At 44.4% G+C, this 26,929-nt stretch overlaps 2 protein-coding genes across 6 annotated transcripts in view; one reads left to right on the top strand and one right to left on the bottom strand.

Annotated features, from left to right (window-relative positions):
- The window catches only part of EFCAB5 (EF-hand calcium binding domain 5), a 42,602-nt gene extending 28,389 nt beyond the window's left edge, over positions 1 to 14,213 (bottom strand). For 4 of the 5 annotated variants that reach the window (XM_075112751.1, XM_075112753.1, XM_075112755.1 and 1 more), the window contains exons 1-5: positions 14,092 to 14,213; positions 8,774 to 8,859; positions 8,497 to 8,669; positions 4,944 to 5,572; positions 446 to 602 (exon numbers count right to left, since the gene is read on the bottom strand). In XM_075112751.1, the coding sequence (XP_074968852.1) occupies positions 446 to 602; positions 4,944 to 5,506 (720 nt within the window). In that variant the 5' untranslated portion in view covers positions 5,507 to 5,572; positions 8,497 to 8,669; positions 8,774 to 8,859; positions 14,092 to 14,213. Of the gene's footprint in view, positions 1 to 445; positions 603 to 4,943; positions 5,573 to 8,362; positions 8,670 to 8,773; positions 8,860 to 14,091 lie in introns of all 5 variants that reach the window. The other variant, XM_075112752.1, reaches the window with a different exon arrangement.
- SSH2 (slingshot protein phosphatase 2) overlaps positions 13,863 to 26,929 on the top strand; it is a 103,926-nt gene continuing 90,859 nt past the window's right edge. Inside the window, 3 exon segments of the mRNA XM_075112756.1 lie at positions 13,863 to 13,889; positions 13,891 to 14,021; positions 14,023 to 14,122. Of these exon segments, the coding sequence (XP_074968857.1) occupies positions 13,878 to 13,889; positions 13,891 to 14,021; positions 14,023 to 14,122 (243 nt within the window). The 5' untranslated portion in view covers positions 13,863 to 13,877.

Genomic DNA, 26,929 nt, shown 5'->3' with positions numbered 1-26,929 from the left:
CTCTCATCTTTCATGAGCTGCAGTATCAATTTGTATGAGTCACAGGGGTAGAAAGAAGATTTAATGGAGGCCACAGGAGAGCAAGAGTGGCTGCCCCGGACCTTTTGAAGGGGATCCCGAGGGATACCCAGCTGCAGAGAAGGACATCCAGCGGTGAGGTATGCACCCAACAACCTCAGGAGTGTCTGAGTACCTCACGGGGCATTTAGCTTCCCAGGCCCTCTGGGGAGACTGCGCCGCAATCCTTCCACGTGCTCGTGGGGAATCAGGGCGTGGGGAGGCTGAGCGGCAGACAGCGGCCGGCACCCTGACCCCAAGGGATGTCGGAGCCGTTACCCGTCCTTGCGCTCCGTGCTGCCGTGCCAGGGCAGACGGCACTAGCACAAACCTGCCGCCTGTCTGGCACAATCGTAGCACTGTGTTACCAGGGATCATCTCTAGTTACCAGTGCAATCGGTATTCTGCCACTGACATCCACCGTCCACTCTTTGAACTGAATTGCCAGCGCCTCCTTTCTCATCTCTTTCACCTGAGACTTCATATTGTCCACCTGCTCCCTTTCCTTACGTTTGCTCTTTGCCTCAGACTTCATCCTGGCCAGCCTGTAGGACATGGGAACGTGGTTTAGAAAGATACCATCATAAACATTTTTAAGCTAGATTAAGCCTACCCTGAAGAACTAAAGGAAAGGAAATAACTTCTTACTGAAATTCTTGTCCTTCTAGTACAAGCAGATTTTTTTCCAAAGAAATACCTGGTGTTCGGGGCACAAAATTACCAGTGTGACTATTGGACTAGATGTTAGTCATCTGTGTTTTCAGAGGGCAGCACCAAGGAGGTGAGAGTATTTCTATTCTGACTTGTTTCATCTCCTGAAATCTAGTGTAAGTATGAATCTGAAGAAATAACCTCTGATTGTCAGACACGTGCATGTGGAGAGAGCCTCTTGTAGAGTACACAGTAGACATTTAAGGCAAAATCATCCGTACAGCTCTCCCAGTTTGTGTAGTTTCAACAGTGATAAATTTTACCTGCACACTTATAATGGCATTAATCATTTATTGTGTTGGTGTCCTGCAATTTTCTTTCGATTTTAGCAGGAACAGAGGTGCTTGATTTTGCTACACTTGATTTACCGACAAAACTGCATCAGTATGCATTTGTCGCAAAGCCTAAGTCCCATTTCACATGAGCGCTTCACTGGCAGAGAACAACGTTCAATGAAAATTCTTAAGCAGTCTCACACAGTAAAGTCCTTACTGCCTTACGACGGGGATAATACACCAACCCCTCCATCACTTTGGACACGTAGAGTTTGCAAGCTTGGACTAAAAATACCTCCTTTCCTCTTCCTTCCGTTTGCTTTGCTTCTCGAACCACCCAGCCATGTTCTTCCCAATCCTCCATTTTGCACAACAAAAGAACTGAATAAAATTGATCCCGTAGAACTTATCTGCATTGGTTTTGAGTTTGTTCATTTAGGAAATGGGAAAAAAAAAGCCTTTAGGAAGTTAAAAATTCTTAAAGCCAAAGGTTCAGTTCATAAGGGGAGAACAGCTCCTGCTCACGCAGGCTGCTGGAATCTCTCTGCATTGCGGCAGCTGCCCTGCTCACCTCCGTGGCTCTCCCGCACACCCTCTCAGGCTAGTCAGAGTAAGGGGAATCACCCCTCTTGTACCTGAAAACACACTAGTCCAGAAACCCTATTTTAAGTAATGATTTCTGCTCCCTTCTTCCCTGAGCTTCACCTATTGTGAAGATGGGCTGATTCTGTCCCGGCTCTCTTCTGTTGCTATGGGGTCATCCTAGAAATTATAAAACAATTATATTTTCTTTAATGAATCGAAAGGCCTGTTTAACATGGTACAGCAACGTACTTTGATCACAGCCAGTTTTATCACTAGGTACTTGTTCTTCATGACCACTTATTGCAGAGGTTTCTTAATGAATAACTGGGTTCCTTAATCATGGGCATTGCACAAGTGCCTGCTGAGACAGTTCAGCCTCCGGCACTTTGATAGCAGGGGAAGGGTAAAATAATTTCCTACCTCCTGACTCCTTCACAGACACAGCAAAGAGGAGGTATGGAGCAGGTACCACGCTAAATGGACAAAAGATTTTTTTCCAATGTATGCTACAGACAGAAAGAGAAAACCAGACCATTTCTAGCTGCAGCTCCGCCTCAGGAGTGGTCTGCAAGCTGAAAGCAGAGCTAAGGCCATGCTAGGAGTTGCCGAGGCACTCTGGTGATTAATCTGGGCAGTGCCCAGCACAAGTTACCTTGCGTGCTGCACCTGCGCGGTGCTGCAACTATGCATTTATTTCTAGGGTCCTAAAACACCAGGCAGCTGCATCCTCTGTCTGGTATGGGAAAAATGTTTCCCCCTTAGACAATAACAGCAAGACAGGGCGTTCCAGCGCTGGGCGCCCGTTTCAAAGTGAGCTCATTTCAGTATTAGACATTTCCAGAGATGAGGTGGCAGCAAGGGTGACTTCTCCCTGCAGAATGAAACATGTTTCTTCAGGAAGACAGCCGCCTAACTCCCACACGAGGACGGGTGACTCAGACTGAAGGACTACCATCCCTGGGCAAATCAAGTCTCTGTTTCACGTATCAGTCCACTGGGATACGGAATTTCTTCCGTCTGTTCTCCTGCATGCCTCGACTCCCACTCAGGTGGCAGTTCAGGAGAGACTGGAAGAAGCCTGAGAGAGCTCACTGAGGGACGGTCAGCTTTAGATAAGAACCTGTGTTGAAATCCTGCCTTTCCCGAAGGTAATGTCAAGGCTCCCAGGAGCTTCACTGGGGCCGGAATTTCACTCCTCATCTTTCTGGTGCTTATGTGAGAGATTTGGAGCACATTTCTGCGTTGGGATTTTGGCATTTCTCTTGTAACATTCTTTTCCTGTTTAGAAAGCCAGTGACTCACATTAAGAGCCTCTGTGCTACATGGTGTCGGTAAAATCCTCTGTGCTGCTGTGGTTTAAGGATCCTATGCAAATCCCACAATACACAAATATGTAAATCCTGAGCTGCTGTGAATGCAAATCCCATGAGACTACTACCAGCCGATATGCAAAACCTGCTACAGCTATGGCTACATAAACCCCCGCGGCAGTGCTGTCTGCGGAGAGATTGATTCCTACAAGTCTTGATAGTCACTTCCTTTGCATCAGCTCTGGTAGCTACAAATTGAGAACCTGTCTCCAAATGTAAACATGAACTTAACAGCCGTGGCCAAGATAACGTGTCACCGGTAGACAGCACTTTGCATTCTATGGGAAAATCTGACCTCTCCAGAAATAAGCTCTGATTCACAATGAGCTGAGAGTATTTTAGCAAGGAAAAAAAAAAACCCAAACACCAGTAAAACCCAAAACCAAACACAAAACCCAACCCAAAACCCCAGGAAATTTTATGTATTCTAATTCAATTTCTTTTGCAAAAATAAAAATAAGATATGGTTCTGAACTTCCGGCGTCCCGGTGTCCCTCTGTGAAGCAATATGAATGGCGAAACAGTCCCCAAAACAAAGGTGTTGCAGGCTGGCATCCCAAACATCCCCCCCGAACAGTCTGTGCTTGAGTGAAAGCTCACAGGAAAAAAAGATGTTGCCTCAGATCATTTGTTTCAGTGGAGCAGCATTAAAAAAAAAAATTGAAAATCTTTTACCAGTTCTGGTTGTACTACTGTATGTCTGCTCCTGAAGAAACCCCAAAAGCTAAGCTCTTCCACACTGACCACAATCAGTCAGTTAAAATGATTTTTATCTGTGGAGGTAAGTGACTGTATGAAATTTGCTCACCACACTGCTCCAGTCTATTCACGCAAGGCTTGTTCCTATGAACTGTAACAGTGTGTGAACTAAAAATGTAGAGCGGCAGAAACTCAGAGCAGTAGAGAGAGGTTTAACATATCCTTTTACTCACTATAATACTGGGAACTTCAGTTATCTTCATTTAGACTTTATACATAAGACATGTCAACATTTTACTTCACCTAATTCCTGACACTGAAACCCTGAGACCAATTTTCAAGCTGTATGTACTATCTATGCAGATGGGAGAGACAGCCATTCAAATACAAGTCATTATTCTACAAACACAGATATAGAATAAAGTGATCTACTAGTGAATGAGTAATTTTGACATCATTCACAATCACCTCTGGGTCATCGGGAAACACAAAAGTTCACTTCTGTCTTTTTCTGAATAGAGCAATGAAAATGAAAGCACTGTTGTTCACCTAATGCACCCACATTCTAACCTTAGCATCTTGTAAGACGCCATGGAACCCCCTTCCAATGTTCATTAAATGTTATACTAAAGAAAGCAGCCTAGAATACACCCTGGAAATAAGCAACAGAATAAAACAAAAAGCAGTTTCTACTTTAAAGGGGAAAAAGAATCTGAAAGGAAGGCCTAAGTAAAAATCCCAGGAGAAGGAGTTTCTACGATCTGCCAGGACAATATTGTTGCCAATATGCCATTGGTTTTGTCAAGAGAAATCATCCTGAAGGAGGGAAAAAAGGTTACCTTTATATTAAGTTTGGAAGAATGTAGAAGAAATGATCTGAAGAGTCCATAGACCTTCGACACCACCACCTGTCCTAAAGAACTGCTGTCACTAACCTCGACCGGTTTGAAAGCAGTTTGCATTCCACATACGTAATTCAGACAGAGTCTAAAGAGGAATTAAATACTTGCGAAGGGCAGAATATTGCCTTAAACAGGAATAGCTAGTGTTTCATTTTATGTGACATGTCCTGCCATTTGTCCTGCTTCTCAAGTTTTTATGAGAGACAGCTACCACCTGCATTCCACAAGGCTCATTTTGTGCGATGCTTCGCCAGCCAGGCTGCAGTCACACCATTCCTTCTGTAAAACAGAAACCAAGACACCAGCTCCGGCCTTGTGACCAGCCGCGCTTTCAGCTCTCTCACCTCTCTGATGTTGTACCTGGCATCTCAGATTTTAGCTCCTCCGTGACCATCTTCATTCCTCTCACGTACGGGCCTGGTTTTGCAGAAATACTATACCGAGGGTTATGTCTCATCAGATATTCTCCAAGAAAATTAATGGGGTTAAACTTGGTTGGTTCTTTGTCTGGTGCAAGCACGTTCTTTCTTTCCACTTCCATTAACAGTTTTTCCATTCCTGGGATTAACGTAGGTAGGAGTTTGTCAAGCAAATAGATGCGAGTATCTAGGGACTCCTTCTCCTCACTGAACCACGCCTTGGACAGCCAGTCCCAGGGTTCTCTCCTCTTTATCTTTTCTTCTTTCGTCTTTTGTGCCCGAATCATCTTCACCTTTGTCTCCTGCAGTCTCAGGCACCTCTGCTGCACCTTTTCGTAAAAACGCTCTTTCCACGGAGCATAATTACTAAGATACGGCAGCTCATCATTCCCCTGATTCCTCTTCCTTCCTGTGGCAACCCTATTCTCACCTCCAAGTTTGGGATGTTTTGGGCCTGCCCTTTGGGCTGCTTCTGGCTGCGCAGCCATACGTCAGTCACGGTGACCCAGAACGAAAGCAGCGTGATATATAACGCCAAAAGATGCAGCAGTGACCTAGCAGATGACACAGGAAGAAAGCCTATAGTTAGGAATTACTGAATATTCTTTTCCTATGTTCCTTTTATTCTGTTACTGCTGCTTTGTACTCTTAAATAACTACAGCCCCTTTACTTCAAAGATCAGTAAATGATTTATAAAGATTAATTATGTATCACAACAGCCCTTGGAGACAGAGTGACTAAATAAGTGTGTTCTTTACTTACGGGAGAAGAAACCGAGACACAGCAGAGAAGTGATTAATTCCAGGTCAGTGAGACTCAGACACCAAGTGGTGAACAGTGCTCGGAAGTCTTGTCCCCCAGTTCTAACCGGTGGATTCCTCTTACCCCTAGTATCGTTATTTCTGGTTAAGTCCCATTCCATGCCTCCAGGAAATCCACTGGATACAAGATGAAGGAAGCAAGTAACGGAAAATACCAGATGCCTAGGAGCAAGCTTTCTCTACACGCTGTCTTCTGCTTCATCTTTTCTGTAGCTGTGAAAAACAGTGAGGAAGCTTCTCCCATAGACCACTTAATTTCAACTTTGATGACTATTTTTTCCTCTGGATGTTTTGTTGAGGTAACAAGGACACAGGTGTATGGGTCAGCAGAGCTCCTACAGAAAGGGAAACTCTATACCATGAACTCTGTAATTAAACTGTTCACAAGCACTTAATCTTGTAGATTATTCTGTAAAAGACAGACCTACAGAGAGTTGCAGATATCTCCCTCTACCATTTCCCAAACTCCACTGTTTTCTTCTCAGAACGTTCATTCTGTGAAATATCAGGGAGAACCTGAGTCGCTCACAAGGCGCAATTTGAAAACCATTGCTCTATGTCTCCACCATAACCGCCTGCATCTGTAATGGGACTTACATAGAATGGAGAGGGTGCTGCCTAACTACTTGATTCAAGGCATGGAAAATCACCAGCATGCTGCAAAAACCCCCGCTCAGTCTTAAACAACAGCAAGGGAAAGGTGACATTAATAGAGGGAGCCTAACGCCTTTCCAAATGAAAGATGAAACTCCGCTCTGAACTTGCTGCCACACTATTCTTTTCATGCTCTTATTTAAAAGTGCTTTTCACTAAGGCCTTTCCAGTATCCATAGCAATACCTTTTAAGCATTTGTAGCTGTTCTGAAGAGAGTTCGGCCTTCCAGGGGATGCATAAATGTGATCTACAGCCCTCCTGGCACACAAATATAATTACTAATATGCTGACCTTCTGGTTCATAACCATTGCTTGAGTCCAAATAACTGCTTGGATAGGTAGGATGCTGCACAGCACTGAACTTCTTGGTCTGTTTTCTTGATGGGCTTGTTGGCATCTTCTGGTAATTTGTTTTCAAAGATGACAATGTGCTGGGGAGTGAGATGGATTTATGGATCAAGCTGCCTGCCTGACCCACACAGAGGGTTTTAAGGTGGTAGCCGGTTTGCCACCGAAGGACATGAGCTGTAAAGGAGTCCAGATTTATAGTGGTAGAAAGGAAAACCTGTCAACCCTGTAAAATTGTTCCTTGCTTAGGTGAGTTCCTTCCAATAAGCTGTAAAACCAGACTCTTTCAGGTTCAAAGCAGGGTGTTAACCAAATGTTCTGGTCACGTTCCAAATAAGCTGGTTTTGTTGTGCCAAAATAAACTGTTCTTGCAGTTTCAAATACTTCTGTTATTTTTTAACATCCTTTATGAAATCGCTCTGCAGTTTCTGTGCAATGTTAAAGTGACAACTGCGCTCTGCTTTGTGAGATGGCTGCTTCTGAATGATGATGAATGTATTTTCTACACTGCTCTCAACCATTTGTTAGGATGATTTGGAGGATTAGTAAATGTTTATAAAGTACCCCTGTGTCTCTGAACAAAACAAAACAAAACCAAACCCATCTAAGTACGACTCTTCTATCTCAACTCCGCAGCATTCATATCACTCCAAGGACTGCAGCGGAGCGTAGAAACTGCGCCCTCTGCATTAATGCAGGACAGATAAAGAAGACTAAGAGGGTATGGAAGAGCATACAGACAGCAGGTAACTGTTAAAATAAACAACAAAGGAGCGCTAGAATCAGGCCCTGAAACTTGGAATTTGTTGAGGATTACAGGGACACACCTCCAGTTTGTGTAAGACGCCAGTGGCTCGTAAACTTCAGGGCTGATTTACATGAGTTGAGAACTCAGCCCATAATATATAGAGCTCTCACGGCCTATGACATTCCCAAGTGGAAGCTTGATTGCCCAAATAATAGTAAGCATGGTGCACAGAGACCAGCTTTAGAAACATCCAGGAAATTTGAAATGTGATATAAAGTTTCCCGTAAGCCTTTGTTCAAGTTGAAGGCAAGATAAGCCTTTCATTATTTAGTAGGATGCCACTTTCCTGGCTCCTCTTCTGTGAGAGAAATACTCTTGTTGGAATCCCTGCAGGTACAAAAAGATTATCTCCGTTTTCCGTACAAACCCCAAATCTGCTCATAAATAAGATTTTTATGGTTTCATTGTTATTCTGTTAGGGGATTTTGATGGGTGGGACAGGGCCAGGAAAGACTAAAGTTTGTCTAGGTGAATTTTTTGGAGATGTCTGAGTTACAAAAGTCTTTTCAAAACCAGAGTCCGATCTCTTTGACACTCTATCGTTCGGAAATAGTTTTGCCTTTCCCTAACTTGCTTCACTGAGCATGTTTATCTCACCGATCACAAAGAGCCCAGTACCCTTTTCATACATGAGCTTCTTTTCAATACAATTAAAATTTAAAAATACTTTCTCTTTTCCTTTCTGAAGCTTTGAAGAACTGTTTTTCTTACCTTTAGAGCAGGTATCAAAATAGATCTTATTCCTCCTGCTTTCAAAGTGGCTTTGCAAATGAAGAGGAATTTAATATACGCCCATCTGTTCTCAACCATTAAAAATCTTAGAGTGAATTAGGGATTTCTCAGACCTGCTGTGGAGCCGCGCTGTGAGTTTTGCTCCTCTGTGTGTTTGCAGTTGCTAAGCAATAATCCCAAAGGTTGCTATGTCTCTTCCACGACTCAGAATTGCTGTAGGTTGTCTTTTGGCTTTGGCAGCCCAACAGACTTGTCTGTGCTGAACTTAGATCATGGCATCACATGACTGAAAAGAAAATGAAATTAAAAGGGCTATGAATAGCAACAGGCACCATCAAGGGCACAAATGGCCAGAGAGAACCCACAGGTGCCCAGTGACAGGAGGCTGACCTTTGGAGTCAAGGATCACGGAGTCCAGAACTGTCGCCAGTCCATTACAAGCTGAACTGAGGGCTGTATTAACCAGATGTGAGACTCTGAGAGATAAAAAGAAATTAATTACCAACTCAATTGAGACATTTTCAGGCTCTTTTTTTTGTAAAGAACCGTGTCGCTTTGAAGCAGCCTTGCAGGAAAGGCACGTACAGCACTAATAAGAGGGGAGTTTATAATGCCATTTTGTTAGACTGTCTTTAAACATGAATCTAAAGGAATTTGATGAATCACCTTTAATAATTTCTCCTATATTCTTGAAGAATAATACGCAACACAGGGAAAGGAGAAGGGAAAAGACAAAAGCGCCTACCACAGCCATTCTGCACGCATTTATACTAATGCAAATCAGGTGTCTGTTCAGTGAGTTCCTTGGCGTTCTGCAGGACTTCCAGCTGAGAAACTTAGGGCAATTTCTGCTGAGAAACAAGGTTATTCTAATGTTGTTTCTTTCCTGTATTTTGCACTGGAAGAGGCAAGATCTTTGGATTGCCCACCTGCAGGAAAACTGAACCGTGACTTTATCTCCAGTATTTGTCACTGGAACAGCTGCACAGTACCCTACCCTCTGGCAGAGCGTTAGCCTCCATTTTATGGGGCAGCTGAGCTGGTTACAAAACTTGAAACAGAGGAGGTTTAATACAAATAACAGAATTTCTCCAAAATCTGAAGCAGTTACTCTCAGAGTCACATTTGTTCTCTGGTTTAGGAACTCTGGAGTTTTAACTGCGTACTCAAATATTCCATTCTCTGTCATCTTCATCAAGGCACTTGTTATTTATTACAGCACCCACCACACCAAGGTAAATAATAATTAATTTGTAAAACTCTGGAATTGAAAATAGCTCTAAGCGACGTGTACCCAGAGTCCCGACATAAACCCAGTACAACATTCATGCTGCCCTTAAGAAAAAGGTTTAGCTTCGTTCCTCAGACCTGCCACAGAAGTTAGGGCGTGTACATACTGCGTACGGGTTCTTTACAAGGAGGAAACTTGCTCATAAATTGCAACAACAGTTGTACTTTAGCGGCCAGTCAAAAGCCTCAAGTTGTATTTTATTTTTATACTGTCTTTTCTGGAAAGGGGGACGCTATAGAAATTCCTGGTGGTTGTACCTGGCAATATTTATTTTCCTCTATGTACATATTTCAGAAAAATTTGTATGGTTGTAACTTCTGTAGACAGCTTTGGCCATCTGTGCTAAGTGTCCCTCTGAAAAAACTTTTCTTCTGGAGACTCTCAGACGCCACCGGAATGCCAAGCTTGCCGGTGTGGTAATATGCTGTAGATGCTACAGTACTGGCTGAGTTTAGAATTCATTATTTGCTTGCAGAGAGGAAACATAGCACAAAAAAAACCCCACAAGAAACATATAAGTTGTCTTTCATATGAAAAATAGGCTGTAATAAATTATCATTTCTCTGCTATTTATTTGAAAAAACATGTATCAGAAGGAAATGTGCTCATTGCAGTGTATTTCCATGATGTGTTGAAGTACAACATCAATTATGTCAATAAAACGAAGCAGAAAATTAGTGCACAGGAGTAGTTTAAAATGAGGCTTAAATTGGATTGTGCACTTTCTCCTCAAAGCAGTTTGCACATGATTAACTCCTGTTATCTCTTCTCCCAGGTGGGCTTGATTTTTCCCCTTTGCAATACAGAACTCTGTTGCTATTATGATTAACTTACAAAACTTCTTCCTTATTCGCTATGAAACATAAATTAAAAAAATACTCTCCCTTTTCTTAAAGTGATTTTTTAACCCCAAACAAGAGCATACAAATAGAACGGGGAAGGAGGGATTAAAATGGCTCTGTTTTTATTTTTCTGGAAGTGGAATCCCATGGGTTAAGCAAACCTTTAATCGCACCCTATTTAACTTGGATGTTATCCCTTAATGTTTTTGCTAAGCAAAGTGTATCCTTTTATTATGCCATCAAATACTTGCACTGTTGACAAAATAACGGGCTGAATATGTCATCACAGATGTTTTGCTGGAATTGCCTCTTCTATCTTTTTATGTTTTTCTGTGCAAGATACATTTTGGGAGCACTCTGTTGCCTTTTGCAGCTGATGCCAAGATTATGCAGTAAAAGCCCCGACATGTAGTAATAATAAGTTGTGTTAGCCAGAGAAATGTTTGCAGTGGATTAAAGAAGGAAAATAGTCAGTTTTGGAAATGCATACAAAACCAGCCCATGCGTATCCTCCCATCCTTTAAATGGTAACATGCTGGGCTAAAGCTGCAGGTGCTGACCACAGCGCTCTCAGCACGGGGAAGAACAAGGCCACAGGCTTCCAGTCTCTCTTTTGTACTGACCACGATGCTGTGGCCACGGGCTGTCCTCTAATGGCTCTTTTCAATCAGAATACAGCTGCTGTATAGCTTCCTCCTCCACATTTAAATTCTGCTGCGAAAAAAACATTGCACATGCAAATGATACCTTTCTAATGGCTCGGATAACCATCGCAATCTGTGATTATGGTAGTTAATAACTGATATGTTGGACCTTCGGCTAACTGTAGATAGCAACTCCATTATTTACTTGCAGTAAATGTTTTTTAAAAGTGTTTGCTGTTCAAATACCTGGAAGAGCTACCAGGGTTATGAAAATGACACAGAAGTCTATTTTAGAAGCTGGTTTAAATAATCATTCCTTGGTAATAATCCCTGTGTGACTGTTGCTCAAAATCCAGGAAGAAACACCACCCCCCAGGTGAGGAAACTGCTAGAATGCTCCGGGACCTTGTAGCCTCCCACCTATCCTCTGCCTCAGTGCAGACGTACCTGGGCAGAAGCTACATGCCTCAAAGGAGCCCTGTTATTTGCAGGAATCTATTTGCGTGAAACAGAACAGTAACCTGGATATTATGCTTTAGAGGAAGGTGAAGAGCGTTATGACTCCTGTCATGCACCAGAGAAGAAAAAACTTTCCCACCCTCCAGTGTGACTCCTGCCTTCACTGAAAATCATGGCAAAAACCTGAGAGCAGCAAGGCCTCGTAGCTGGCCACCGCCTCGACACGGAGGTTGGTAACCACAGAGGATCTCTCTCTCTGCTAAGCTTCACAATGTTTTGTGTAACCAGTGTGTAGCCAAGCACTCAGGTCCTCGCTTCTTATGTTCCCACCACCTTCTCCAAGGGACTCCTAAGTGACGCAGGATCATTTTTACCTAAAAGAAAGAAATGCTTTGCCAGGATCCAAAGCACTTTTTCAGTTTCACGCAAGATAGGGCAGAAAAAGTGAAAGAGAACAAAAAGCACCTACAATGGATATAGCAGCAAACCTAAATAATCTTTAAAATTACTGAAAACAAAAAGGTTCCCACGTGCTCCATTATAGTGTCATTCCATTACATTTTTAGTTAACGTTTTATTCGTGTTCTTTCCTGAGCTGGGTATGAACTAAATAAAAAGGTGACTAATATGGTCTGAAAAATATACTTTAGGCAGTTTAGTTATACAGCTGGAACGAGTAGCAAATATCGATAAGAAAGAAGTTCTGCTGTAAGTACAGATACAGCTTTTTTCAGCAGCCACACCTAACAGCCTTACTGCTCCAGCTAAGTCATTCCAGAGTGTGACAAAATCTGGTCTGTGCAACTTGCAAGCACAGAGGAGTCCTTTTTCTCCCAAAACTTGCAACTTGCTTTATCTATAATGGCAAAAGGATGTCTGTATTTGGAACAGTCTTTGCCAATCTATATCTACTGTGGAGATACACTAAAACCACTCTGTATTGCAGATTCGCCCACAAAAAAGATAAAGCATTTAATAAATAAATGAGAGGGAGGGGCCGGACAAGAGGCTGCTCAGGAAAAGATACTCAGCACTTGGGGGATACTAATTTAAAGGGGGTCTGGAAGACATTTTCTTGGCCTCTGTGCCATAAATCTGAGTGCGCTGCTAGCACGCTTTCCATAAATACTGTGTTTCAAAATAACAACATGATGGCTGTAAAAGGCAGGACAATGACTCATTGTTTACCTACGGGTTTTGCTTATTCTCCCCATGTGCTCAGATCCCACTGGGGGCTCTTTTGGGCTCTTTCATGTTCAAGATCTGGGCTTGCTGTGCAGTTCACTCTGTAAGCTCAGTTTTAGTCCAGTTTAGGGCCTTTCATCCTCTCTTGTCCACCAGGAGGCAAAATGCCTCATTAGCAAGCCTGACTTCTCCCTTGCAGTGAAGCCCAGCTACCAGAGCAGCCCTGCTAATTATTTTGACTGCAGGGCTCTGGGGAATAGCCTGAAGGGCTACCGTGTGGCTTCTCTGGTGCTTAGATTTACAGGGGCAAGAGTCTCATGCAGCCCTGTCAGTCTGAGGAGCACATGAACGCAATACGGACTAGGTGCTTAAAAGGAACCAGTGGGTTAATACACACTCCTGACAAAGAAGAGTTTGCTCTGTTTAATATTCTGACTGGCTTCTGTTTGTCACATGTAGTGTTGCCATTGGATGCCCAAGATATTTCTTGATGCCAACCTTCCCACAGCTTCAGTAGTACCAGGCTGAAACCGCAAAATACACAAAGCTTAATAGTGTCTTAAGAAGCTTAATAGGCTCTGTGTCTCAGAACCCGAACTATGAAGCAGTATTGCATTTTGGGGTGTTTAAGTGCTTTGTCACATATACTTATTAGACTGTTTTTTTGGTGTTTGGGCTTGTGCACTGAGGTATAAATAGGTGTTATATGCTGTTTTTATTACAGAAGGAGTTACTATTGCTCCCTAAGCCAAGGAAAAGCCACAGCGTGTGAGCATTAAGGCCAGCTTAGTGTCACTGAGTAGGTGCCATACGCATTGCTACAGCTCCCAGCGGGCTGGGATTCCAGAAAAACTCCACTTTTTACGGGAGGCACGTTCTGACATTCCTAAAACTCATCTCTGGGGCTGAGAGGCCTGAGGAGGAACGATGAGACCCGTTCCCAGGCCGACGCCGGGGCCGGGCATAGCAGGTGCTGCCGGGGCCGTGCTCGCTCAGCGCGGCAGCCCGCCGGCGTGGCAAGGGTTAATCCTCCGGCGCGGCCCCGGGGGCGGTGCCGCGCTGACAGCTGGCGCATGCGCACTGCCGCCTTATTGTGCCCGGCCGGCCCAGCCCCGGCGCGCCTCAGTCAGCGAGAGGCCGTTGGCGCGCGCGGAGCTGCTGCCCCCTGCGGCCGGCGCCGCCCCCGCTCCCCTCCCCGCCCTCCCGCCATGGAGTGAGGCCCCGCCGGCCGCACGGGGGGCCCCGCCGCGCCTCGATGGCTCTGGTTACGGTGCAGCGCTCGCCTACCCCCAGCGCCACCTCCAGCCCCTGCGCCTCGGTGAGTCCGTCCGTCAGTCAGTCCGTCCGTCCGCCCGCCCGCCCGGCGCTGAGGGGAGCGCGGCGGTTGGTGGCCGTTAGGGTCCGGCGCGCGGCGGTGCGCATGCGTGCGCCAGACCGCTCGCTTTACACCCCCCCTCCCCTCACGCCCTTCCCGCTGGTGGCCGGGCCCTGACAGGACCGGCGGGGGGGGTGGGCAGCGGCGGCCCCGCCTCAGCGCCCCCCGGCCAGCCTCAGCCCCCCGGCCCTCCTGCCCCAGCGCCCCCCGGCCCCTGGGAACGGGGTCAGACCCCCCTGCGGGGCCCTCGAGTCGCGCTTGCGTGGCCGTGGCCTGGTGACAGGCGAGGGGAGAGGAGGGGGTGCCGGGGGCACCTCAGCGGGCCCGGGTCGGCCTCGGGGAGCCGGGGGAGCTCCGCGCTCCGGGCTCTCGGGAAGCGCAGCCCGGGTGGTTCCCGCAGGGTCCTGGGCAGAGCCCCAGCCCCAGCGCCCCGCGGGAAGGTGCTGCAGCACCGGCTGAGCCCCAGCGCTCTGTGTAAGGTGCTGCTGCCCCAGCTGCAGCGCGGAACTGGCTAAATAAAGCAGCCTGGATTAGTTTTGTTTTCATTGTATGTGGTGGGAGAGAGGCGGGAAGCGTGCGTGGAAGCAAACTGACATTGTTCCAGTTACGGCTGTTTTAAGATGATTTAATCTGACAGTACCCTCTGGGTATCTCCGGTACTTGGCCCTTTGCAAAGAGCTAAAATTCTTTTTTCTTTCCTTTATTTTGAATGTGGAATGCAATCTTCAAGAGGCCGTGTCAAGCCCAAGACAGATACATAAAGGCCAAGTTTCCCATCCCTGGGTGAGATGTGCAGAATGAGCAGATGTTCTCATCGCTGCCCTCAGTCAGGAAGTGAGGGAGGCAGCTCCAAAGACTTCTTGCTTTCCATGATCTTTAAACTTGGGACAGGGTGTTGTTTTAGTACTTCTGTATTGTAAAATCTTGCATGTTCGCCCCTTAAACTGCTACCTACTGATTATGTGGCTTGGTTCTAACACAGCTAAGGATGAGGATGAAAATAGTGAGCTTGCTTTCGCTTTCTGTATGCTTAGTTCTCAGCTTTCTTCCTTAAAAAACCTCATGCATTATCACACTGGTGTTATGTCTAGTTTGCAAATGTTTGGGCAGGAGGAGAGTTGAGATCCCAGTTGCTTCCATCACGGTGGGGGGATGAAAGAGCCAACTGCTCTGAAAAGATTTTGTGTTGCGTTAGGTAACCTCTTCTGAAACTAGATCAGCTACTTGACAGGTCCTGCCTGCCCTGACAGCATTTTAACTGTCAGAACACTTCCCCCCTTCACTGCCATGTCTCTCCTAAAGTATGTTTATTTAGCAACACAGGTTAATTTCGCTTATTTCTCTACTACAAATATTAATACGCTGCATTACTTCACAGGTTGCTTTTCCCTTTTGACTTCTTTACCCTTTCCACTACTGTCTTTCTCATACATTTCTTGCCTTTAAGGCATCTTATGGGAATAGGTCTGTGTCTCTTGGCATCTTCCTTTCTCCCACGTGGGTGCATACATAACCCGTTCCTTTGTTAAGTATTTGATATATATGAACAATTAATCGTATTCTGTAAAGCTTTCACATCTGGAACAGCCAGGCTGCTTCCCTATCAATTCAATTAAATTGAAACTGTACTGATTTTTGAACACTACTTACTTTTTAATATATAAACAACTCCCTCCAGAGCCTGATAGATCAAGAGAATGCAGCTTTCTCCATATTTATCTATATTATCTTTCTTCAGTCTCACAGTACGGAGGTGTATTCTGTACCAGTGGTATTTGTAACTTGTCGGTGCCCCACGCGAAAAATAAGCGTGTGACTGTTTTCCTGGCCTGGTTTTGGTTCTTACAATTACTTCTACTTTCTCAGACTTTTTTTGCTGTCTAAAGTGGAAACGATATTCATCATATTTTGCCCTTAACTGCTATTGTTTGAGTACTTCTGCATTTCCTGTAATAACTTCCTAACCACACTTGAGGAGTTTGACTGCCCTTTTAGCCTCTTATTAGATAGCTGGGCTTGGTTGGTTCTTCTGTCACAATGTTGTTGAGCTTGTGTGTGTTCCTCCTTTGCCACAAAGTTGTTGTTTCTTAATCAAAACTTTGGTGTCGTTTCAGCTGATGAACCTTCCTGGGCTGCCAAGGGCTTGTCCACAGGGCAGCCACCTTTTCAGTCCTTAAGAAGGCTTTGGTCCTGCGAGCCTGCCATGCTTGCTGTTCCTATGGATCCTTGTTGACTTCAGCAGGGGGGCTCGATTCGTTCAGTGTTGAGTGAAATTGGTTGAAACAATCTGTTGTAAACTGGTGGTAGCTTCCTTCTGTACAGACTGATAACTCTAGCTCTAAATTACTTCTTTAAAAGACAGCTCATCTGGCTAAATAATTTTATGAGTTGTATAAGGGTTGAACTTTCTGCATGAAATCCTGATGTTTCTGAAGAAGGATTATGTGGTGACTGCTGGAGCTTTGCTCTTCCAGCTTGTAGGCTAGGAAGAAGGATGTTGGTGTGCAAGCATATGGCTATGTCTAGTTCTGTTTCCAGGTCACTCAGAATTTTGAGGGCAGAGATGGATTCCCTTTTAAATTGCTTGATGTCTCTTTGTTTAGAGATGAACTTCTCAGACAAGGAGAAAGGGTGAAATTGATGCCCTCAAAGTGAATTTTTGCATTAAGTGTGCCCTATAAACAGTTATAATTGGCTCTTACGGATTCAGGGGAATAGCTGATCTGAATCACTCTGAAATTGGATGGCTTTTATTTATAGGTTTTTATCTTGTTCTCATTGCCATAGAGCATCTCATGAGTATTAGTTTCAGGGCAGTTCATACAAAGTGTTGATTATACATTTACAGCCCTCTGGTTGCTTGATGACTTGTAAAATTCCCTTAATTGTCCATCCAGACTTCTGCTGTCTGTTTGTTTTGGCCTTTGGTTATGCAGTTGCTTTGGAGAAATAGGACTGCGGTCTTCACTTCTATACGGCAGAACAATTGTTTTCTGATGTACCATTTTCTGCTAACAGAGCACAAGGCAGGGCTGAACAACAGTAAAATGTAAAGATGCCATGAGCGGAGAGGGGCTGCTTGGTGCTGAGCAAGGCCTTTGTTTATCTTGTCACACAAAATAAGATTTCCTCTTTTTTTTTTCCCTTCCCCCTTCTGTGTTTTTTGTGGGGGGGAGTTGAGGGGCGTGGCTGTTCTCCCTCCCGTCCCTCAAAGAAGTTTTTTTTGGGGAGGAGGAGGATGGCTCAAGTCAAAGTGAAAGAAGGGTCCTTGGAGTGTGTGTCTGTGTTATAGCAGGTGGGCACAGGAGCCCCATTGTGATCGAAAGCGGTGAATAAAACCATGGTGTTCACAAGTGCTGCTCAGACATGCAGGCAGAGCTTTGCTAGGGCGATTTGAAAAACCTAGCCTGTTGCTTTTTCTCCCCATACCCCAGACTTCTTGACCCTACTTCCAAACATCTGTGCCATATCCCCTGACTTGCTGGATGGTATCTTGTCAAGTGGTAGGGCTTTCCATCCATCCCTTCTAGTATCTTAATTTCAGAGGGGTAAAAAAAAAAGGATATTTTCTTTGGGTTCTTTCTTGACAACTGTAAGATAATGAACAGAAAGAAATCGGAATGAACTTAACTTGCTATATCCTTTGCTTTTGGGGTTTAAATAAAAAAAAAAAGTTATTCAGCATTGTTAACCAAAATATAACATTTTAAAAGGGAATAAGTTATTTTGTGTGGGCTGTTGGTGTGCATGCATTGTTGTTGAATGCAGTTGTTAACACTGTCCTTGTTTGCGTATCATTTTGAAGTTACTTTTGCTGCTTGGATCTCTAAGCAGTGAACCGTCTCTCTGAACCTGCTGTTGGTATGAAGCTGCAATGTCTTGCTCTGGCTGACAAACACGCAGTATCTCTGTTGCTCGCTCTGTAGCGAAGTGCGGGCGCAGCAGCCGCATTGTCAGGTCTAGGGACAAGGTGCAAGAAGGAGCATTAGCTGAAGCAGAGAGCTGGTAAAAGAGGCCTGCCTCAAAATCCTCTGTGAGCCTTGTTCTCTAAGGCGCTGGGAGTTGTTGGGTAACTTCAGTCACCAGGCTAGCATCGAATCTGTGTCAGCATGATGACGGGAGCGGTGGAAACTGCTCTTACACTCTCTGTAGCTTTCGAAAAGACGTCTGATGATATCTGTGTTGAGAAATAATCTATTGGAACTTGCCTGTTTGAATTAATTTCTTGCACAGTTGTACAGAACAAAAACTGTAATTTCTTTTAAGTGCTGGTTTTCTTTTCTCTATCACGACTCCTTCCTGAGAAGCGAAGAAGCTGGGCAGGCAGTCTGCCCCTGATAGCTCTCGCAGTTCACTTGTCTTCCCTACCCTCAGGGAGACAATATGCTTTTATTGGAAGGGAGCGACTGACCCAGAAAGAGAGGATATGCTGCAGATATTGTTCTAAAATGCACAGTTAAGAAAAAAAAAAGTTTAAAGCAAATGAAAACTTAAGCCATTTGACTTCCCCTCCTTATTCCCAGGAGAACAGCTTGAGCAGGAAGCAGAGCCCTACAAATGTGTTTGGGGAGTCTCTGTCATGTTGTGCTTGAGAGCTCCTTGCTGGTGGAACAGAGAGGAAATATTTTCCCACTTATTTATGGGGAAGCTAAATATAACATTTCTCTACCCCTGGTCCTGCAGTTGCTATTAAACAATGTGGTATTTGTGAGTTTACTTAATCCTTGGTAAGTCCGGTCTATCTAACATAGAACTTTTTTTTTTCTTTTTTTCTTAATTAGTTGAGATCTTGTTAGCTGCTGCTTGTATGGGGTTGTGGGGAGTTGATTTTTGGAAGGGACTACAATGTAGCTAGGGGAACAGAAGCTTCTTGTGAAATATTTAGTAGACTTAGAAATGCCTAATCTTTCAAGATGGTGTCATCTTGTATTTGTTGGTTTTCCTCAACAGATGTTTTTCAGGTATAGGCGTAGCTCACTCTGTAAACTTCAGTTTTCAGAGGCAGTGGACCAGAAGAACGTGCTGATTCCTGCTTCAGGCAAACTTCCCATAGGGCCTCACAGATACCTCAATTTCCTGTGTTGCCAGCTGTCACCGTTGGGAGATAAAACTATATTAGTGAGGTGATTTGTAACTTCCTCTCTATCTTTGAAACTTCTGTTGAAAGCTTTGCAAGGAACATGGGAGGTGTCTGCCTCGCGTTGGGTGTGATGCTGTATTGTTAAAATGCTTCTATCCAGCTGCACAAGACCAGGCGCTTGGGTTGCCGAGCATTTTTGTGTGTGTAAATGCATTAATATGTGGTGAAACTCAGCTCCTTAAGCAGCTGGATGGTTAAGCTGAAGCTACTTTGTGACAAAAGACTGATCCTTCTCCTGAAGATTTGTTGTCCACACACAGAGCAGGATCTTCTAGGGATCTGCATGAAATCCCAGAATGGTGGGGCTGGAAGGGACCTCTGGGATCATCCCGTCCAACCCCCTGCTTGAGCAGGCACACCTAGAGCAGGGGGCACTGGACCGGGGTCCATGTGCGGTCCTTTTTCAGGTTGAGAACAGTATTTGGAGCTGAGAAGGAGGATGATGACAGTTGAATTGAGACCTCGCTGAGGATTGCATAGGAACATTCTTAAAACTTGCAGAGTACGAGAAAGAGTCTGTATCTTTTTTTTTTTTTTAAGGGATCTAACTGTCCTTTTGTAGGATGTAGGAATTATAGCTTGATTATTTTTTGTTAATTTCTTCCAGAAATAGCCAACCCTTTATTTGCATTTCCCAGATATGTTTGTAGGTTTTTCTGAGTGTTCATACCTTACCGAACCTGATGATTGTTAGGTTTGGACTGTGTAGCGGAGTGGTTTTGTTTTTGCTGGCTTTTTCTAATCTGATTTGTGAGAAGAGGGGTGTAAATTTGGACCTGGCTGTGACTTACTTTGACTATTGGGTCTAATATGTCGCGCTATTTGTTACTGTGCTTATTGAGCTGAAGGATGCACCAAATATAAAATACCTCTTTCATACTGTGCTTTACGTTAGATCACTCAGTGCAAGGTTTCTTCGTGAAGGTGGCAGCTGCATCTCCCATATCCTTCCCTTTCTTTTTGTTTAGTTTACTGGGGCATTGCTTTACAAGTTGTCAGTTTTGTAGTATTTATGCCTTGACCAGTGAAGTCCAGCCAAGAGAGGCTATGGTAGCTGGCCTACAAGCTGAAGCCTGCTTTTCTTGGGGAAAGTCAGGCTTCTTGTAGTATTTTGTTGGTGTTGACCTAAAGTGGCCATTTTTAGGTTCAGAGGGAAATTTTATCAGTGCAGCTTTCAAAATATGAAGTTACATTGAAACAGAGTGAAATATACACTGAAGTTGTTGCCTCGGTACATAAATTCCTGTGTTTTGAAAAGGAGCTTGTAATTTGAAAATGCAAATAGCCTGTGACGCTGTAATGAATATTATCTGACCAATATTGATTCTTGCTGTTTAAGTAATGAATGGCAGTTGAAAAGGGCAGGGTACTTGTAATATCTACAGTTATTCTGAGAGTCTGTGACACATTTACTTACGTGGAGAATGCTATTTTGAGTGGAGACTGCCATTCAAAAAGCAGTCTCTGAAAGTATTCTAGTGTAAGAGGGCTGCCTTCATGCAGGGGTAGTTCCTGAGGATTTGCAGTTACTGGGGAAAAAAATCCTGAAAGATCTATAGCTGCAACTATTCTGTCTTGGGAAATTAAAAAAAAGAAAATAGCCTTTGGGCAGCTTAGCTCAGTGTAGCTGCTCCCTGATCACAGCCTGCAGCTCGAGGTTTCATTCTTCAGTCACAACAAACCACATCCTCCCAGTACCACAGCACAGCTTCACCCCGCTGAAGCGAGAAGGCTGTTTTGCCGACTGGCTCTCAGGAACATCTGTCCGCTGGAAGCTCATGCTGTCCTTGCAAGAATGTAATGGATGGGAAGCTTAAAAAATGCTTCTGTACTTTTAGAGTTTGACTGACCTGAAGCTTTTACTGTCTTCCTGTCTGACTCTTGCTGATGCCCTTAGCAAGAAGTGTGTACTAAGCTGCTGGTCTTCTGTGACGGATACTTCCTTTATGTATACTGGCCTTGCAAGATGAAAGCACTGGGCTTGGAGCAGGCAGTTGACAAGACTTCCAGTTGTTTAGCTCAGCCTGCAAATTTAAATAGGGTCTCTTCTTTGTTCCATTGATTTGCCTGAGCATCCTTTTGTTTTTTGGGTAGTGACAGTGAAGCTCATATCTTTTGTAGCAAGAGAAATAGGTGATATCTGTTGGAGGTGGTCAGTGATTTAAACAAGGCATGCAGGGTTTCTTACCTTATGGCTGGAAGCTGTTCCTCCAGAGTGCTCTGTTTAAAGGGATAAAAAAGTTATGAAGGCTAAAAACCATTTTTGCATTTCTGAGTTGGGCTGTATAAATTGGTTCCGATCAGTGTCAACCATCTGCAAATTGTCTTATTGCAATAATATAGTATTGCAGCATGTGTGTTTGTGTGCTTCAGTTAGCCTTTGGGCAGGCTTCTGTATATGCCGTTTTCAATGTGTCAATAGCTTTTTGCCCAAATAGAATTGCTCTGAATATGCATCTTATCAGTGTTGCTCATTGCAGGCTGATCTCCTCTCAGAAGGCATAAAACGTTGCTCTAAGATGAGTCACACGGTTAAACAGCTTGTTGCTTCCGTGGCACCCTTGCTGTGTGTGCCAGCAATCATGAAACTCCTGGCAAATACCCTGTGACGTGAACTTCTTATGGCCTTGGTAAAACGCCTGTGGCACTCGCTGAAACGCTGCTGCCTGGTTTTGGGTATACTGGTGCTCCTTCTACCGAGGAGCTCCTCAACTGAGGCTTCATGGAAATAATGAAGTTACTGCATCAGTGTAACAGTTTCAAGGTGAAATTAGTGAGGAAATCAAGGCCGCAGTATAAACTTCTTGTATTGAGGCAATCAAAGACATTGGAATATTTAATCTGACCTATTTTGAAAGAACTGTTTTATCACAGATCGTGCTGTCCCTGTGCTGAGCTCATACCAGAGCTCAGGAGGTGGCTTGCATGCCTGAGCTTTCCACTGCGCTCCAAGTAGAGCAGTGCGGGACATCTCTAGAAAGTGAATTCCAGAGATGATGTCTCAGGAGTTGCATGGCTCTGGGTCTTGTGATGCCAGGATCCCTGATGCACAGCTTACCCCTCGCCCACACCCCTGTGGGGTGAGCCACAAACAAGTCTTGAGGCGAGATAAAGCAGGATCTGAAAGGCAGAAGGCCATAACCTAACTCCTGTGTACTGCAAGTCCACTGAGTCACGCGTTTTCTCTACATTAACACGCTTGCTGAGCGGTTGGTATATGATACTCTCTTCTTAGGAGAAAATCTGCAGGCTGCTTCCGTTAGTTTGCCTGTAACTGGCTTTGCTGTTGTATGAGTGGGGATGCCCAAAGGGCATCTGGAGCAGGTTCCAAATCCAAGAGTTTGTTCTCCATCTTGGAACAGACACTAAGCAATAGGAAGTAGCTGGGGAAGAATGGCACCGTAGGGATTTTGTTGAGGAATACTGCATTCATTTGTTAGGTCTCAAGGCCTCCCTAGGAAAAAGGGAAAACCTGCTGTGCTAAGCACCTTTGTCTTCAACTTTTAACTGGATTAAATACCTGAGAAATGGATTCTTAATGCGGAAAGCTGGTCCTGTCGCAGGGGACTGTGGCTGTCCTATCACTCCTGCTGGCTGCTGCCACGGCCCTTCTGTTTTGATGTACAAAATTATCACACTGAAAATTGCAGCAAGAACTTTTAAGACTTGTTCAACTAGCTTGGTTTTGCTTCAACGGCTAACATCTGAGAAACGTGTACATTAGGATTCTTAAGCAAAAAACCAAAACCCTTGAAGCGTTTCATCTCTATACCTTTTAGTGTGATGATGAGAGGGAGGGATAGGGCATATGCCTTACATGTGTAAAAAGCTTGGCTTTCCAGAGGAGAGCTTTGCTGGTACTTGGAGGTAGCCCGAGTCTTCTGCGTGATGCAGGACCAACCCTTTGGCTTAATATATCTGCAGCTGGAGTTTCCCACGAACCTCTGAAGCTGCTGAATGCTGTTAAGTGTCCCAAGTGCCACGTTCCAGGCATTTAAAACCAAAAGTCCCTAACCTTCGCTTGCATGTGGAAAAACCTGTGGGCTGCTGACCCTCTGTCTGAAAACAATTTGCAAGGTCTTGCTCAGCCAGGAAGGGGCCAGTCCTTAGCAAACTGTGATTAAAAAACCAGAACTTCTGTATGTGAATGTCTGCGTAGGAGCAGAGGGTCAGCAGTCATCTGTGAGGTGGCCTGCTTCTTGTACCGAGTCTGCTGGTTCTTTGCAGTAATCCTGACTTCTGGAGCATCTCTTGTAGGAAGCAGGATGTCGCGCTGAAAATTTAGCTCTTAAGTAGCTGTGGGGCAAGCAGGAAAGTGACTCAGCTCTCTGACCTACAGGCGGGAGCTAAACCTAGTTGCAGGAGGAAATGCTAGGTGAAAAGATAAAGATGTTTCTGGAATAAGGATTAAGTCTTTTTTTGTTGTTGTTCTTTGTTTTTGTTGTTGCCTTTCTGTTTTTGTTTCCCTTTCCACAATCCTCCTCAATAGTTTAAAATAGTTTAAGGACAAACAGTTCTGGGCATGTTCTCCAGATGATGCTGTAACCATTGTATTTAAATACAGTGCTTCAAAATGTGGTGCGAAACAGTTTAACTAGCTGCCGTATTATATTGCCTTCCTGGGTGAAGGGTAAGCCTTGGAATGACAGCCTTCGCCTTTGCCTTTTAAAATTGCAGGATGGTTGACAAAGACTTAATTCACTTTCTGAGCAAGTGTTTTTCTTATGTAACATCTAGTGAGTTTTGTTATTGGGAGTTTCCTCTGGTTTTGTTTTCAGCTGAGTTGTCCTTCTGTGGGGTAGCAAGCTTGTGACTTCAAAAAGTGAAGTGAAACAGGACAGCTTAGTCTTTGTTGTTGTTGTTCTTTTTGGCATTTCTTCCTTCTTTGTGGCGCTCTGGTTGCACAGCAGTTAATAGAACATGGAAGCCTAAATTTCAACATTTAAGTAAACCTCCAGACAGCTGCTACCCCTGTAGTGCGGGTCAAGTCTAATATTGTATAAACGTGTCAATACGGTTGCATGTGGAAATCCAATATATGTTATCCCTCGCTTTCTGTGTCAGCCTGCCCCGGTGTCCCTCAGCACTTTGCTGGGGGTGGCTGCCTCCGTCATGTGCCGGGAGCAAATTTCCTGTGCAGCTTCCGCTCTGCTCCTGAATCTTAAAAGAGATTATCAGGGCAAAACAACAGGAACGGAGCGTGTGTTCAGATGCCTTCCCAAAAGTTGGGCATAGTTATATAAACTTTCAGGCAAGGGAGACACTGTCAGTTAACGTTTATAGGATGACTGGAATAGAGTTTGCATAGTCCTGGAGGGTGGAACAAATATTGTTCACATATAGTTTACAGATCCCTGAGCTCAACTTGTGCTTCATGCTGCAAAGGTAACAAGTGTGCCACAGGCTTCTGCAACCCATGCCTCTGGTCTTTGAAGTGGAATTTTTCTCTTACACTAGAAACTGCTCTTGCCTGGAGGAAGCTCTGTTTAACTTCAATTTGTTCATGTGGACTGTAGATCACAGAATCATACAGGTTGGAAGGGACCTCAGGGATCATCTAATCCAACCTTTCTAGGAGGAGCAGAGTCTAAACAAGATGGCCCAGCACCCTGTCCAGGCGACTCTTGAAGGTGTCCAATGTGGCCGAGTCACCCACTTCCCTGGGGAGATTATTCCAGTGGTGACTGTCCTCAGTGTGAAAAATTTCCCTCTGGTGTCCAGCTGGATGGTCGAGACAGTTATTTTGGGCAGTTTCTATCTGGTTCTCTTATGAGTGAGGGTGTTCAAACATTTGCTTTCCCTTGAGGAGAAGGGAAAAGTTTGACATCTTTGTAGTATTTGGGGAGAAGATGGTGTGAGCCCAAGTAAATTTTCAAGACATGAGCAAGTATTCAAGCTTAATTCTGAACTTGAGATGTGCCTCATTTAAAAAAATTAAAAAGTAAAACCCCAACAAAGAAAAAAAAACACCAAAAAACAACCCAACAAACCCAAACCCAAGCAAACACACACACCCCTTCCTGCAAACACTCCCCCAAAAACCTCAAACAACCCCAAACCAAAACTAATCATCTTGTTTAAACTTAACTTGCAAGTTTGGCTCTAGGACAGATGAGCACGGAATGCCTTGGGCCCAAGGGAGTAGGTGCAAAGATAGCTTGAGGTGAGAAGCGATCTGTATTTGTCAGAATCTCATTTGCTTGCTGTGAGATAGGACATCTTGGGCATACTTCACTCTTCTTACACTTTGCTTTGATGGTAAACACTTCTCTGTACATGCTGTGGGAAATACTGAAGAACCCTGAAGCGGTTGAGGGATACCAACAGGGTGTTAGTGAAGAATCATTTCTGGGGGCAGAGGATGGCAAGTGATTCGCCAGCTGACTTCTGATGGCAGCCAGTTTTGCAAACGCGTAGCGTCACTCCTCCTGGCTTGGTGTCAGTGCCTCGGCGTGGTGCGGAAGCAGGCTGTGCCAAACGTGAGAGCTTCCTGCTGCGATGAGGAACCGACGGCTCTTCCAACAGGTGCAGCCTTTAGCGGCAGTCCTGGAGCCCTAACAGAAATGTTTGCTGCCCTGAGCCTCCAATAGTGTCAATCTCAAACTGAGTAGCTTACTTGTGAAGGAGTAGTGGATCAGGCCTGAACCTGGCCTGAACCAGATCAGAAGGCAGAGCTTTGTTCTCTGTCTTGAACTGCTATGATAAAGAGAATTAGGAGGGGAAGCCGTGTTCAAGAATCTCCAATCCATGATGGTGGCTCTGACTGAAATGGAATAATCTCATTTTAAAGAGCGCTCTAAACCATTAAAGCTTTATAAATATTAATTTTTCTCTTTTGTTTCCTAATAAAAGGCTTTTACTCATGAAATCACTATTTATTTATTAACCTGACAAACTAATAGCAAGCTCTCTTCTTTCAGTGTATGCATGTGCCATATCACAATTCTGCTTGTCACCGTACATAAGAACTTCATTCATCTGCTTTAAAATGTCATTGATAACAACCTGGCAGTGGCCCAGCTTGGAGCAAGTTCACTACAAAAGGCTGCATTGTAAACCTTTCTGAGAGTACATGCTACATTAAGTCTAAAATTAAAGAAAAAAAGAGAGAGAGAAAAATGTGCAGGCTGGTCTGAGCTGCATGTAACTGCCAAATAGCTTCAAACATATGAAAAAATAGAGCTCTGCATAGGGGAGTTCTGGCAGAAAATGGGATAGTTCGGAATTAAGGGTGTATTCTGCTTACTTCAAAACCTTTGAGGCACACTGGATTTATAAGCCTCATCTTAAAATGAGAGGGAATACCTTACTGAGCCACAAGCAGCTAAATAAGAACTTGTATGTGTAAGAATCTTGTTATTCCCTTTAGTCTCTTTGACTGAATGCCCAGGATAAAAACTACAGTCAGAAAATAAGTCATAAGCCTCTGGGAGTTAACTACTAGTAAGTAATACCGTGAGGTAGTTTGGCTCGGTTACAATAACCTTCCCCGACCCCAGCTGCAGTCCGTACACCAGACCTACTTACCCACCTGTAGGTTCACACGGTGCAAGCAGGGTGTGTGTCACGCACGCTGAAGTGCTTCGAGTGCCCCGTCTTTCCGCCGGCTC

This window comes from Phalacrocorax aristotelis, chromosome 18 (assembly GCF_949628215.1).
Source record: "Phalacrocorax aristotelis chromosome 18, bGulAri2.1, whole genome shotgun sequence".
Taxonomy (NCBI): Eukaryota; Metazoa; Chordata; class Aves; order Suliformes; family Phalacrocoracidae; genus Phalacrocorax; species Phalacrocorax aristotelis.
This window is presented reverse-complemented; position numbering and strand designations above follow the sequence as displayed.